The sequence below is a fragment of the Archocentrus centrarchus genome, chromosome 22 (genome assembly GCF_007364275.1).
Source record: "Archocentrus centrarchus isolate MPI-CPG fArcCen1 chromosome 22, fArcCen1, whole genome shotgun sequence".
In the NCBI taxonomy this organism is placed as follows: Eukaryota; Metazoa; Chordata; class Actinopteri; order Cichliformes; family Cichlidae; genus Archocentrus; species Archocentrus centrarchus.
In genome coordinates, this window is record NC_044367.1 from 21,754,261 (window position 1) to 21,767,799 (window position 13,539).

The window sequence follows — 13,539 nt, forward strand, 5'->3', positions numbered from 1 at the left end:
CGCTTCTCTCTCTCTCTGTTTGTGTGTGTGTGTGTGTGTCACTTGACACTGTATGCTCACGGTCTATTTTCTTTTCTTCATTTTCGGTCAACATTCAAACAGACACCTCCTGGGATCAGCGCTTACTGACAGATTTACAGCTAACAATGACGTAAATACAAAGAAATCGAAAGGCGATACTCAGGCTGCTGTTGTGCTCCCAAGTCGTCGATATTCGGCATATTACCCACCAATTAATTAATGTAGGCTGAGTCTAAAATTTGCTTAGGTGCAGCCTACAAAAATTTGCTGATATAGGCTGTTCTTAAAATTTGTTCTGCTTGTGCCAGTCAAATGTGTATCATTACATTTTTATATATTCCTAAAAATTATCACTGTGTGCCCAAATCCCACAAATTTGGTCCATCAGAAATAATTAAAGTTTTGTAAATGTACACTATAATTCAAAAACTGGCTGTTGTTTCAGGAGTTTTTGCTATCATGCCCCTAAAATATAGCTATGTTATAGCTCCACTGAGTAAAAGGTAGTGTAACCCTAATTCCCCAAAGTGTCCACAGAACTGGTTGATGCATTAGCCTAGGAGCCGCCTCATGCCAGGGACAGTTGTGTGGTGAAGACGTTTATTGGTCAAAAAGAAACTGTGATCAATAATTCAGTTAATGACTGGTTGTTACATCATTTCAAATACTGCCTCTGTAAATGCACAATTACACTTCTGCTTCAGATAACTGGCTCTCCTCTTGACAACAAAGATCAGATGGCATTTGAGAGGAAATGACAATATAAAAGTCACAGCTTATGTGAAGTGATGAAGATTCACAGACAACTGGAAAAGCTTGCGTGTATACACTGATACTCAGTGATGATCATTCAGCTGTTGTCAGGTCATTCTCTGAATGGAGGATGTCGGAAATTGTACACCATAAATATCCCTGTGTGTGTGTGTGTGTGTGTGTGTGTCTGTTGAAAGTCAATATCGCAGTCATAAAAGCTCAGTGTCTATTAAACCAGGGTGGAGATTCCAGCACGGGAATGCCTTCCCATCAGCGGATCTCTGCTGAGTCCTGATGTGTCTTTACTGAGGGTGACATAATGAGGGAAAAAAAAAAAAAAAAGGTAACAAGCAAACCATTACATCAGCTGAAGGTGAAAACAGCCACTTTATGCTTGACTTTCTTTTGTGGCAGTAAAGTTCATTTGGGACCCTCAAAACGGATGCTCTGATACAAATATCGTGAGACGGATGATAGAGCTGCCTCTGAAGTTGATGACATTGTTGACCGTGACCATCTCCAAGTCCAGCACCACCTCCTTCGGCCCCCTGATTGGCCGCGACAAGACGAGCGTGGCGCTCACATTACTGGTTTGCTGTGAGATAAAGAGGACAGAGACAAAAAGAGGAGTGTGAGGGATGAAGTTCAGGAAATACTACTGCACATGATGGAAGGAACGTGTGACTCATTGCCTGGATATACAACTTCCAGCAAAAACACAAAAACACATTTATTTACAAATCCAGTTAGCAGTTTCTGATTGATCACTATTTAACAGGTTTGTGGAGCAAAATCAACTTCTCAAATACATTACAAATACTTATTGTGCCATCTACTGGCTGCACTCTGCAACTGCAACAATCAGGTTCTGCCAACTCACACTTTTTGTACATTAATCCAGAGTGAATTTTATTCCTAATTTATGTGTTTCTTCCTCGTGTGACATTTCAAAGCAGCTTCAGTGGAAATAGTCCCTGTTATTTAAACAACTGACGTTAAAGCTGCATGATTTATGTTTCTCAGGCATCTATCCAGAATTTGTTCATAATCAGTGATTATTAAGTGATTTAATTCTGCTTTTAACCCAGGATGAAAACTACCATCTTTTTCTTTCTTTTGTTGAGCACAAACTCAAGTCTTTATTTAACAAGTACTGCCCCAGTTCCAAAAAAAGTTGGGATGCTGTGCAAAATGTAAATAAAAACAGAATGCAATGACTTGCAAATCTCATAATCCCATAAACCCATAAATCTCATAAACCCATTCAAATGTTTAAACTGGGAAAATACACCATTTTAAGAAAAAGATGAGGTCATTCTTAATTTTATGGGAGCAACATGTCATAAAAAGAAAAAAAAAAAGTTGGGACAGGGCCATGTTTACCACTGTGTAGCATCCCCTCCTTTTTTTTTTTTTTTTTAACAACAGTCTGTAAACATCTGGGAACTGAGGAGACCAGATGCTGGATTTTTGGGAGAGGATTGTTGTCCCATTCTTGTCTGATAGAGGAGTCTAGCTGCTCAACCGCGTCGTCTTTGCTGTATTTTTCATTTTATGATGCAACAAATGTTTTCAGTTGGTGAAAGATTTGGACTGCAGGCAGGCCAGCTCAGGACCCAGACTCTTGTACTACGAAGCCATGCTGTTGTGATAGATGTACTGTGCTGTTTAGCATCGCCTTGCTGAAATATGCAAGGTCTTTCCTGAAAAAAGCGATGTCTGGATGGGTGCATATGTTGCTCTAAAACCTGCATATAAGCACTAATGTACCCTCATACCACAGAGATGCAGGCTTTTGAGCTGAGCACTGATAACAAGCCAGATGGTCCCTCTCCTCTTTAGTCTGGAGGATGCGGTATCCATGTTTTCAAGAAATTCAAATTTTGCTTTGTCTGACCACGGAGCAGTTTTCCTCTTTGCCTCAGTACATTTCAACTAAGCTTTGGCCCAGAGAAGACAGCAGCTTTTCTGAATCATGTTCTCACATATGGTTTCTTCTCTGCATGATAGCGCTTTAACCTGCATTTGCGGACAACACGGCAAACTGTGTTCACAGACAGTGACAGAATCATGCCTGTTTTTAATGCAGTGCCACCTGAAGGCCTGAAGATCGCGGGCATCCAGTACTGGTTTTTCAGCTTTCTCCTCTCCACACAGAGAGTTCTCCAGATACTCTGAATCTTTTGATGACGCTATGTACTGTAGATGATAAGATATTCCCATTTTTACATCAATAAACATTATTCTGAAATTGTTCCACAATTTGTACATGCAGTTTGTTGCAGATTGATGAACCTCTGCCCATCTTTACTTCTGATAAACTTGAAGATGTTCTTTTTATATCCAGTAATGTCACTGACCTGTTGCCAGTTAACATAATCAGTTGCGAAATGTTCCTCCAGCTGTTCCTTTGCCTTTTGCTTTCCTCTTCCAGCCTTTTGTTTCCCACATCCCCAATTTTTGGGAACACAACAAGATGTTTTGCTGCCATCAAATTCAAACTGAATTTATATTTTTTTATGAAGTAGTAAAAAGTTTGATATGTTTTCTATGTTCTTTTTTTGAATAAAATATAGGTTTGTTTATTTTTAAATTCAGTTTGTATTGGGATGAAGATCACGTGTGTAATCTTAGTGACATTTTCTGTTACATAGTCTACTAATCCAAGACTATTTAAAACAAGCCTACTCTATGTTGTGGGCCAACAAATCCAGATCATCTTACTCCTCACTCATATGAGAAAGGTCCTCATATCATTAAGTATCATCAAGTAATACCACATGGAACAAATACTACATTACGAGTAAAGGTGCTGCCAGTAAATCAAAGTATCATCTGAAAAATGTATGCATCAGAATAGAAACACTCAGACCAAACTGATGTGAGTTTGTTACATTATATCATATTAGTGAATCAATAAGACTACTATATGTTGCAGGTGGCCAGTGGGGAATTTTCTATATTGTTTTCTAATCGGTTATAATCTGCCTTACTTTTAGATAAAAGTAACGCAGTAAAAATCTTCCTCTGGCATGTTGATATATAATGTATCATATCATATCATTTCTTGAGTGATTCTATTTTGCTCCCTATTAAGATTATGAATAATGATATTCTAAGACCAGTCCAAGACTGCTTTTGGAAACATCTTTGGTAACTAAACAGTCACAGCTGTGGAGTTTCTACACTGCATTCTTTTAACAACCAAACATTACTGTCATTTCCTTTCCTGCCTGTTTCTGCAGTTTCCTTGAATTTCCTCATCAATAGAGTGAGTTTCTATGTGTGTGTGTTGGGGGGGGGGGGGTCACCATTTTCATGGTTGTACATAAACTGAAGCTGCTAGCTGTTGTTGGAAACAAACTTCATTATGGCAGATGCTTTTCCATGAGACAATACATGAGAATGTTTTCTTTCTCCCTTTAGGTTGCTAATGTGGTACTTAATTCACTACATTATGCTTCTCTGCCTACCACTCTACTACTACTATCTACTACTATCTTCATGTGACTGGATCTCTGAAATACTCACCCTCATGTAAAACTCTCGTCCATCGTTGCCCGACTTTATCTGGAAGATGTAGAAGGCGCCGGGATAGCGCGTGGTGGCCTGCATCTGGAAGATATCCGCAGGCACACTGCGCCCCGACGGCAAGTCCATGTGTCGGTACAAAATGGTGAAGGGCTTATCCCTGCAGGCAGGGTTTTCAGCTGAACACATACACTGACTGTAAAGGAGGACACACAGTCAGTTTAGGCTTTAGAGAATATATTACAAAAAAATAAGCAGCAAAATACTACTGGAGTAAACAAAGAAGGAAAACTCACTTGTCGCTAACTACGATGTAAGGAGGGTGACACTGTAAAGAATTCAGGCATGTATAGCCTCCCTGGAAATTGAAACACACTTGTGCTGTTGTACAGGTGTTGTTACCAGTGTCACATTCATTGATATCTTTAAAATCAAACACACAACAATGAAAGTCAGTTAAAACATCATCATGATGAGAGAAACAAAAAAAAGAAGCTTCAACAATGTTAATATTAAAGAAAAGCACATGCATGTGTCCTGACTCGAGAGCAGTATTTCAATAAATGACTTAAACTAATGCCTCCAGGCAGGAAATGATGTGTTAGTATGTGTGTGTGTGTGTGTGTGTGTGTGTGTGTGAACTGCATGGTATGCCAGAGCGCTCATCTTCTTACCCTCACAACTCCTGCTGTCCTCGTGTACATAATATGCAGGTGGGCAGATGCAGGAGAAAGAACCCGGGGTGTTTACACATCTGTACTGACACAGAAAGTCAGAGAAACTGCACTCGTCCAGGTCTGCATGAAGCAAAAAACAGAATTAACACTCATCAGAAAAGGACATTAACACCAACAGAATTCAGGGTTCAAGCTGAAACAAGCCTGCCTCATTATGTCTGTCACAGTCCTGGGCCTTTTGCCCAGTGTGGTTGTGTTTTTGAAGTTCTGTTATTGGTATTTAATTCCTGTTTCCCTATATTCTTCGTGCCATCCTCACGCCCCTGTGTTCAGGTTTCTATGTCGTACCTCTGTCCTGGTCCCTTGTCTCGTGCATATTGTATTTTGTGTTGCTCCCTGTGTTGTCACACATCTGCGTTCCTGTTCATCATCACTCAATTAGCAAGCGGCCGTGGCATTTAGTGTTTAACATTAGCAAGCTAATTAGCATAAGTTTGCTAATGATACCCCAACAATAAACATACTAGACTGAAATTTTTTTCTGGCTAGAACCCTGCTTAGTTATGGTGCTATAGGCTCAGGGTGCTGGACGAATTTCCATGATGCACTGAGCATTTCTTCTCCACTCACCTGTACTGCATGCCATTAACTTCTGTCTTCTCTCTCCCATAGTTTGTGTTTTGTGTTGTCTCCCTGTGCTATCTTCTCCCCAAAGATCTCTGACAGAAGCAGAAATCTTTTCCTGTTAAAAGGGAGTTCTTCCTCCACACTGTCAGCATCTGCTCATTTACAGGGTTTGCCTGATTGTTGGGGTTCTTTCTCTAACACTGCAAAGTCATTCCCTTACAATATAAAGCTCCTTCAGGTGACTCTTGTTGTGAATTGGTGCTATTTTCTGGTGCTTTACCAGCTCAGTTCCTCACACCACTCCAAAGATAGATTAATATTTACATATCAAAAGAATAAACTCTTCCTCACCAATGCAAGTAGTACCATCGGATGCCAACTCGAATCCCTCGTTGCAGTTGCACATGTAGGAGCCGTAGGTATTGAAGCAGCCGTGACTGCAAGGTTCGTCTGCACACTCATCCACATCTGGAGCAACAACAGAGGCTGGACGTTAGCAACACTGGTACCGCAGTATGGAAGTGTTTCTCTTTCTGTTAAAAGGGAGTCATCCCTCCGCACCGTGGCTTAGTGTTTGTGTGTGTACCTTGGCAAGTCCTACTGTCTGGATTGAGGATGAAGCCAGGGTTACAGGAACAAGAATATGAGCCGGGGGTATTGGCACACAGCTGCTGGCAGTAACCATAGCGGCATTCATCAATATCTGGTAAAAAATTAAATTAAATTAAAAAGAACGACTAGGTAGTTATGGACCATATTATATATTGTGTTGTAGGTCAGTTTACTGTGAATCTGTGAGCACAAAACATGAAGTTGTTCTTCTTTTGTAAATGAGGGCAAGTACATGCAGAGATTTTTCTGCACTGTCCAACAGTGATCATAAAAATGGCATGGTGCTAATACCAACATGTAATGAATGTCTGGTTTTGCATGGCAGACCATGCACAGTGATGCAATGTGAATCACTGTGCATCACTGTGCCAATGTGAATTTAACCAATGTGTATTGTGTGTATGCTGATGTTTAAAAATATAGCAGGAAAAACCTCACTCACCCTGACACTGTCCACCAAGGAGCCAGTAGCCTTCAGCGCAGGAGCACGTGTAGCCACCTTCTGAATTGATGCAGAGCTGGGTGGGGTTACAGTGGTGAGAGTTTGTCTCGCATTCATTAATGTCTGCAACAAAGTAAAAGAGGAGAAAAAAAATGACGGACTTCTATAAAAAGATGCACAATTCAACAAAATTTAAAAAAGGGTATTCAAAGAGTCATAAGACATAAAATTAGGGTGGAAATAAGGGAACAAAAAACAAAAATTAAACAGAGGATTAGCACATTGACACAAAAAATATCTGCATACATGTTTTTCAGTTACATTTTGGCCATCTGCCCTTCAAAGCTGCACAAAAGTAAACACCCGGAGAGGCACTTTCAAGATTTTGTTTTTTTAGGAAAAGAGTGTAATTTATTATCTTTATTTATTTACTTTATTTATTATCTTTAATATTTATCAAATGACATCAAAGCGAGCGGATGTGATAGAAGTACAGTGATGATACTGATTTCCATGTGGGAGTTATGGTTTTTTTGCACTTCTCAGAAGTCTGTTGATTTCATTCCAAACACGCCATTTTGCATCCAGGTTTGACCCTCTCCTCTTCTCTTAGTCACTAACTCCACTGCTGGAGTTGATAGTTATGTGCCTTGCTCAAAAGTACATCCACTGCTGAACTATCTTTCCTGCTGGCTTGGAGATTGCAGCAGCAATCTTCTGTTTGAAAACCTGTTTATCCAACACTGAGATTTTCACCACCCTGTGCTTAAAAATAAGAACGCTTAACCAAACAGTTAACATTTTAATGCTTACGATTGTTTCTGCACAGAATTACAGATTTCTCAGATTACAATCTGAATTCCATCAACGCTCCTGGATCAGCTCACGCACTGCATCATAATGGCCACATTTCCTTATGAGGACATGACAAATCAAAAATTCCAACTTCTGTTTATGGTTCTCAGACAATGAAGTCACCAATCTCTAGAAAACCGGTGTGGGGAAGTGGGTGGGAGCCTGTTTTTTTTGTATGAACAGGCAGCTATGATAAGCGATAATGTCTGTGGGACCATTGCCCTTTGTGCCAGCTGGGACCACTGGCCCTTCACGAGGGTGGAGGAGACCCGGAGCATTAGGCCACCAGCCAAGAGCTACACGGCCACGGCACCTGCTTACAGTTTCCAGTGAAAATCTCTCTGAATGCCCCTCATCTGCACCCCATGTGTAGAACTTACAGCAGAGCTCCAACACACACACACACACACACACACACACACACACACACACACACACACACACACACACACACACACACACACACACACACACACACACACACACAAGCTGCAGGAGTGTTTCAGTTCACCTCCTTATATAGGCTGTTTTATGAGCTGCCCACAAGCTTTGGGGTTGCTGACACTCCTGATCAGCTTCAGAGAAGACATGACAGAGGCTTTGCTTCAAATGGCTGAAAGATGGTCAGATGTAGATGAAAAAAAAAAAAACCTGAGCAGGAAGAGCTTGACCACATATGGCTGCACAAGCCAATGAAATGTGAAATGATCAAAAAGGATCAGAGTTTATCACTTCACTAGCAGAAAAATGTCTTTGGTTTCAGATGTGTTGTTGTATATTTTTAAGTTTATCCACTGCTTTCAAAAGTCCATAAGGTTGGAAATTTTTCTCAAGCCACAGCAGAGCCTGTAATCCCTCGACTCAAGTAAAAATCTGAAAATCCCTAAAACTGAGTTATGAGCAGAAATGAATATTACAGTACCTAGTGGGATCAAAAATACTGAACTTTAAAGGTATTTTTTCTGATTTGGTAGTGAATGAAAAGCATGCTTAAGCAATCTGATTTCATCCATGACCATATAATGACAGTATTATGCTGATTTTTAGCAGGTGCCATGTTTACAATATTAATTTGATGTGTTTGCATGCTTACATGATCTTCCCTGAAACAAATATTATGCGTTGCATCTATAAAGCTCACCGTGAACACTTTTATTAGGGTCTATTGCATTGAGATGGTGTGGTTATATGGAGTGAAAACTATACAGAGTGAAGTTGTTTAGTGAGGTTTGAGCAAGGCCCTCAATTCCAGTTAAAGGGATAGTTTGTCAGTTTCTCAGTGCTTCTGTGTAGGTCCACAAAGAAAAGAAAAGAAAAGGCTGGTGTGGAAGAACTTGAATGGTCTGCACACATCTGTGCCCTTCACCTTATTCAACACCTTTAGGATGAAGTTTATCATTTCTATTGTTCCTCCAGACTGGTGCCATTTGTAACACTGATAGTGTATTATGTCATTAACTCAGAGACAAAACCACATTTGTTTCAGGGTCAGACGGGAAGTCACAGTCTGTAGTTTCTGTCCTACAGCAGCATCAATCAACAGCTCATTACATCACCGCACCACACAAAGATGCCAGATGCCAGCCTTCAGGGGTGCCTTCACAGAGGCATGCCTGTTCTCTTGGCCTGGCCTGGGCACAGATTTGGCAACATATGACCTCATTTTTGGCACTCGGATGGAGTAGTTTACCCAAACAAGGTTGTGAGCCGATTCCCTCAAGGACCTTCTCCCCTACAAAGAGGAAAAAAAGTCCATATTTGTGCATGAGCATACTTCTAAAGCTCTCTTTGGAGGGAGAAAACTGTACCACATATGTACATTTTCCTCCTTGCAGAGCAGTCATGGCTAATTTATCCAAAATGACAGAAAAACTCCCTGAATGGACCTTAAGGAACCCATTTTAAACAACTTGTCCCTGCGAGACACACTAAGGAAATTCTGTATAGTGTTTATCTAACAGCTGGGAACTCTTTGAAGTTGTGAAATTAAAAAGACTCAATTAAAAAAGTTGATATTTATTCACTGTGGAAAGTTAAACGGCCCTCTGGTTTGGCTGGGTGACAACAGACAGGCTGCTACACAGAACACTGAAAAACATCTGTCCCTGTGATGTGATGAATTCATGTAATCCGCTGGATTTCAACCACAGTGAATTTCTAGCCTCTATCTTTTTCTACTTCTGTCACCTCTTTCATAGTGTCACTCTAACATCTGATGAACAGCAGCAGGTGGCAGATGTCAAGACCATATTCTGCAAAACATTCACATTTTCAACCTCTGCAGAAATCCAGTAAAGAGGTTCAAGACCAGAAACAGCTGCAGCCGAAGACAGACACCTTCCACCCCTTACATTTTTTCCAAGCAATTAGACACAGGCCACTCTTTGGCCAGATTGGAAATGTAGAAGGGTATCATCTGAACCACTGGCTGATGTGGCTGGTGTCAGCAGATCAGTTGATCTGCTGGGATTGTGGTTGAACGTTTGTAATGTGGTAGTCTGGGTTTGAATCCACCTTGGCCTAAGCCTTTCTGTGTAGACGTTGCATGTTCTACCTGTGTCTGCGTGTGTTTTTCTCTGGTTTCCTCCCACAGTCCAAAGACATGCAGTTAGTGGGGTTAGGTTAATTGGTGATTCTAAATTGGCTGTAGGTGTGAATGGTTGTTTGTCTCTCCGTGTTAGCCCTGCAACAGGCTAGCGACCTGTACAGGGTGTACCCTCCCTCTCACTCTATGACAGCTGGGACAGGCTCTAGCCCCCCACCCTGAAAAGGATAAGCGGAAGAGAATGGATGGATCTCCACGCTGATTGTGGATTTATGGATAATTATACATCTTCAGTCCCCAGAATTGCAAAATCAAAAATAAAATTCTCTGTGCAATATGAGACGCAAGGACATTGTTTGTTTGTAAGGGATCCAAAAAAAAAAAAAAGGCTGGGCACTAAATGCACATCCGCACTTGTGGTTAAATTCCCTGCCTGTGATGAATGGGCGCAAACACTGACCGACTATGAACAATCAAACAACTGTTTTGTCAGGCCGGTGTAAGCAAATGACTGAAAACAATCATCGGCTTTGAACTTCTGGAGACTCCTGATAAACAAGAACAAAAAGACTTGGGTCGAGCAATGTTTCCCTCATTTTTAAAATTAGCTTGAAGAGAAGAATTATGAAGTTTTCAGCAGAACCTCTTATGAGTCAGTCATGTATGACTGAACTGCAGCTACAGGAGCTGTCCTAAGCCCAGAGTTAATACTTTCTGCATGCACAAGCATGCAAGCATCCAAGTGACATCAATTTCCAGTGGATGCAAATTTCATCATCAGAGGGTGTACACGAGGCTCTGTGCAGACAACCACATACTCTCCAATTTATCAAGATTTAACCACGCAACTGGCAGAGAATTTCTAGTGTACCAACTGCACAGGCTTCTTCCAAGTGGACAAAAAGGTAGAATAATAAGAAAAACTGTTCTTGATGTCAGCAACTGCCCATTAGCATCGATGTGTAAGTGTAATCTTGGCTTAAAGCAGTTGACTAGACCCACATGGAACAAATGGAAAACAAAATCAGATTGTTAAAGTCATACAGTACATTTCTTGCAGTACTGTAGTAAAGTAGAATGTTAAGTTGCAATACTGAAGAGTGAAGAATCCAAATTTGACATTTTTAGTTCAAATTTTTGTAAATATGTACGGAGGTCAGGAGAGAGGTACAACAGTGAGTATTTACACTCATTTCACCCAGTGGTTTGGAGATCTTGCTAAAATTGATGAAATTATAAACACAGAAAAGTACCATCAAATTTTGATCCACCATGCAACACCATATGGGAAGTTTCTGATTGGCAACAGCTTCATTTTTCAGCATGACAATGACCCCAAACACACTGCCAGTGCAGTAGAAGCAAACCTGGATAGTCACTATGAGCCATGGATTGGCCTCCCAAGAGCCCAGACCTCACCATTATTGAAGCAGTGGGAGATCATCTAAAGCCCACCAGCATCCAAAGAAGAGCATTGGGTGTCATTCAAGAAGCCTGGAAAACTATTCCTGAAGACTATTTAAAGAAACTACAAGAAAGCTGCCTAAGAGCGTTCAGATTGTGTTGAAGAATAGGGGTGGTCATACTGAATATTGACATTCAAGCTCGTTAGGATGGTACAAACTCAGTTTTTGCCTTATAGGCTGTATTTCTGTGTATGTTTGCACATTTCAATAAATCACAGCACCTATTTCCCATTTTCCTAGCAAACTGTAAAGAAATGAGGGGTGGCTCAAAACGTTTGCACAGTACTATATTCTACTAATACTAGGATATACTATACTAGTTTAAATCCTCCACCAATGAGAACAAAACTCCAGACTCCTACTAACCATTACAGGTGCCATCCTCTGCAAGAGCATATCCCAGGATACATTGCACAGTGCTCCTCATTCTGGGGTAGCTGGGCTCCACTGATCTTGGGGGACCCGGAAGAAAGGTGTCTTGAAATCCAGCTGAGGGGTCCGGGTAAACCGGCTCAGGTGGTATAGCTTCCGGTCTGTAAGGCTGATTGTACAAGCTCCTCGGGATGCACAGGTAACCTCCGTTCTGGTTCACACAGCGCATGTCTCCCCGGCAAGCATCTGGCAGGATACGGCACTCATCCACATCTGGAATACAGAGCAGTGCACCGATAAGAACATTCTTGCATCCAGAACATGTGTGAATCTTGCTACATCCAATCCTGGTACTTTGGGATTTGATTTTCTTGCACACAGTGGGTTTGCATTCCAGACACGCCTGTTAGTGCTATAAATGTAACTTTTCACAATAAAAGGCCATAGGTGTGATGCCACTCACCTATACACTGTCTTGTCCTGCGCTCAAATGCAAAACCTTCTGTACAGGTCTGAAGAGAGATGATGAAAAATGTTGTTTGAACATGTTTAATTCAATGCATTGATCTGCGGAGATGACAAGCTAGAGCCACACTACTGACGGGGTGGGATATTCTGACACGTCTAACGCGAAAAATATGGGTTTGATGCATTAATAAAAGAGTTGAATACATTATATCAAAGATGCATTCACATCTTTACTGCTTTTGGGGTGTCAAAATAAGATTTCAAAGCATCTTTGTAGTCGATGATCACGGCTTTAGACTAAATGGATGAAATCCCTGAAGGTGTTGCGTTACCTGTCCGCACCCGGGCTGGACACAAAGCAGAATAAATACCAGAGCTGTCAGCATCCTGCGAAGAGGAAATTTGAAGTTTTTACGCTCCTCTCGCAGAAGAAAGCAGGAACTTGATACAGACATTCGTCACATATTCATTCAAACACGTAACTTAAGCAAAAACAAGTCCGTTACGCAAAAGATGACTGCGAAGAAAATAAAGTGGAGACTACTGACCTTGAAGAAGAGCAAAACCTGAAGTCACGTCTTTCTAAATGCATAGTTTACGGCTCCAACTGAGCTCTCTCAAAGGAAAGATTTAGACGACCCGTAAATTCGAATCCCCTCGCCACTACTCAGCAGGGCTCTCACCACTACCCCCAACTATGCGCCTTTACGCGAAAGCCGACACCAGGTTTTCATTAACCGCTGCCTGGTCGAGCTTCGGTACATTGACCAAGTGTTGGAGGAATGCTTTTTCAAAATGGACTGTTCTGCTTCTGCCCCCTCTCTGTCGGCGCTACAGATTATTTAGCAATGCAAATTAACGGGCCCCCTCCGAGCACTTTCCCAACAGCTGGATTCAATCAGGAGAGCCAGCCCCCTCCGGTCAGAGCGCACGGAGACAGCGGCCCCACAGCGGCCCGCTCACTCCGACGAGTGGCTTCTCCTGGGCGATTAGGGGACAGGAAAGCATACAGTGTTTTCTAGACATAAACAGCTCCCCACCCGAGCTGAGTGACATTTCACATCTGGCGCAGCCAACATACGTATCCAGGCTGTAGTAGCCACATCTGGTTCAGATGCCTAGATGCTGGGGCGTACAAAAAAAAAAAAAAAAAAAAAAGACAAGATGCAC

The 13,539-nt window shown here is 41.5% G+C and overlaps 1 protein-coding gene across 1 annotated transcript; it reads right to left on the reverse strand.

Annotated features, from left to right (window-relative positions):
* Positions 1 to 610: 610 nt before the first annotated feature.
* Positions 611 to 13,349, reverse strand: fbln5 (fibulin 5). The gene is made up of 11 exons (XM_030718473.1): positions 12,918 to 13,349; positions 12,702 to 12,756; positions 12,365 to 12,413; positions 11,896 to 12,174; positions 6,664 to 6,786; positions 6,196 to 6,312; positions 5,961 to 6,077; positions 4,980 to 5,102; positions 4,602 to 4,728; positions 4,306 to 4,501; positions 611 to 1,369 (listed from the first exon to the last, which is right to left on the reverse strand). Exons 1-11 carry the CDS (start codon positions 12,959 to 12,961, stop codon positions 1,208 to 1,210), a joined length of 1,392 nt encoding a protein of 463 aa, XP_030574333.1. The 5' UTR covers positions 12,962 to 13,349; the 3' UTR covers positions 611 to 1,207.
* Between the last annotated feature and the right edge of the window lie 190 nt (positions 13,350 to 13,539).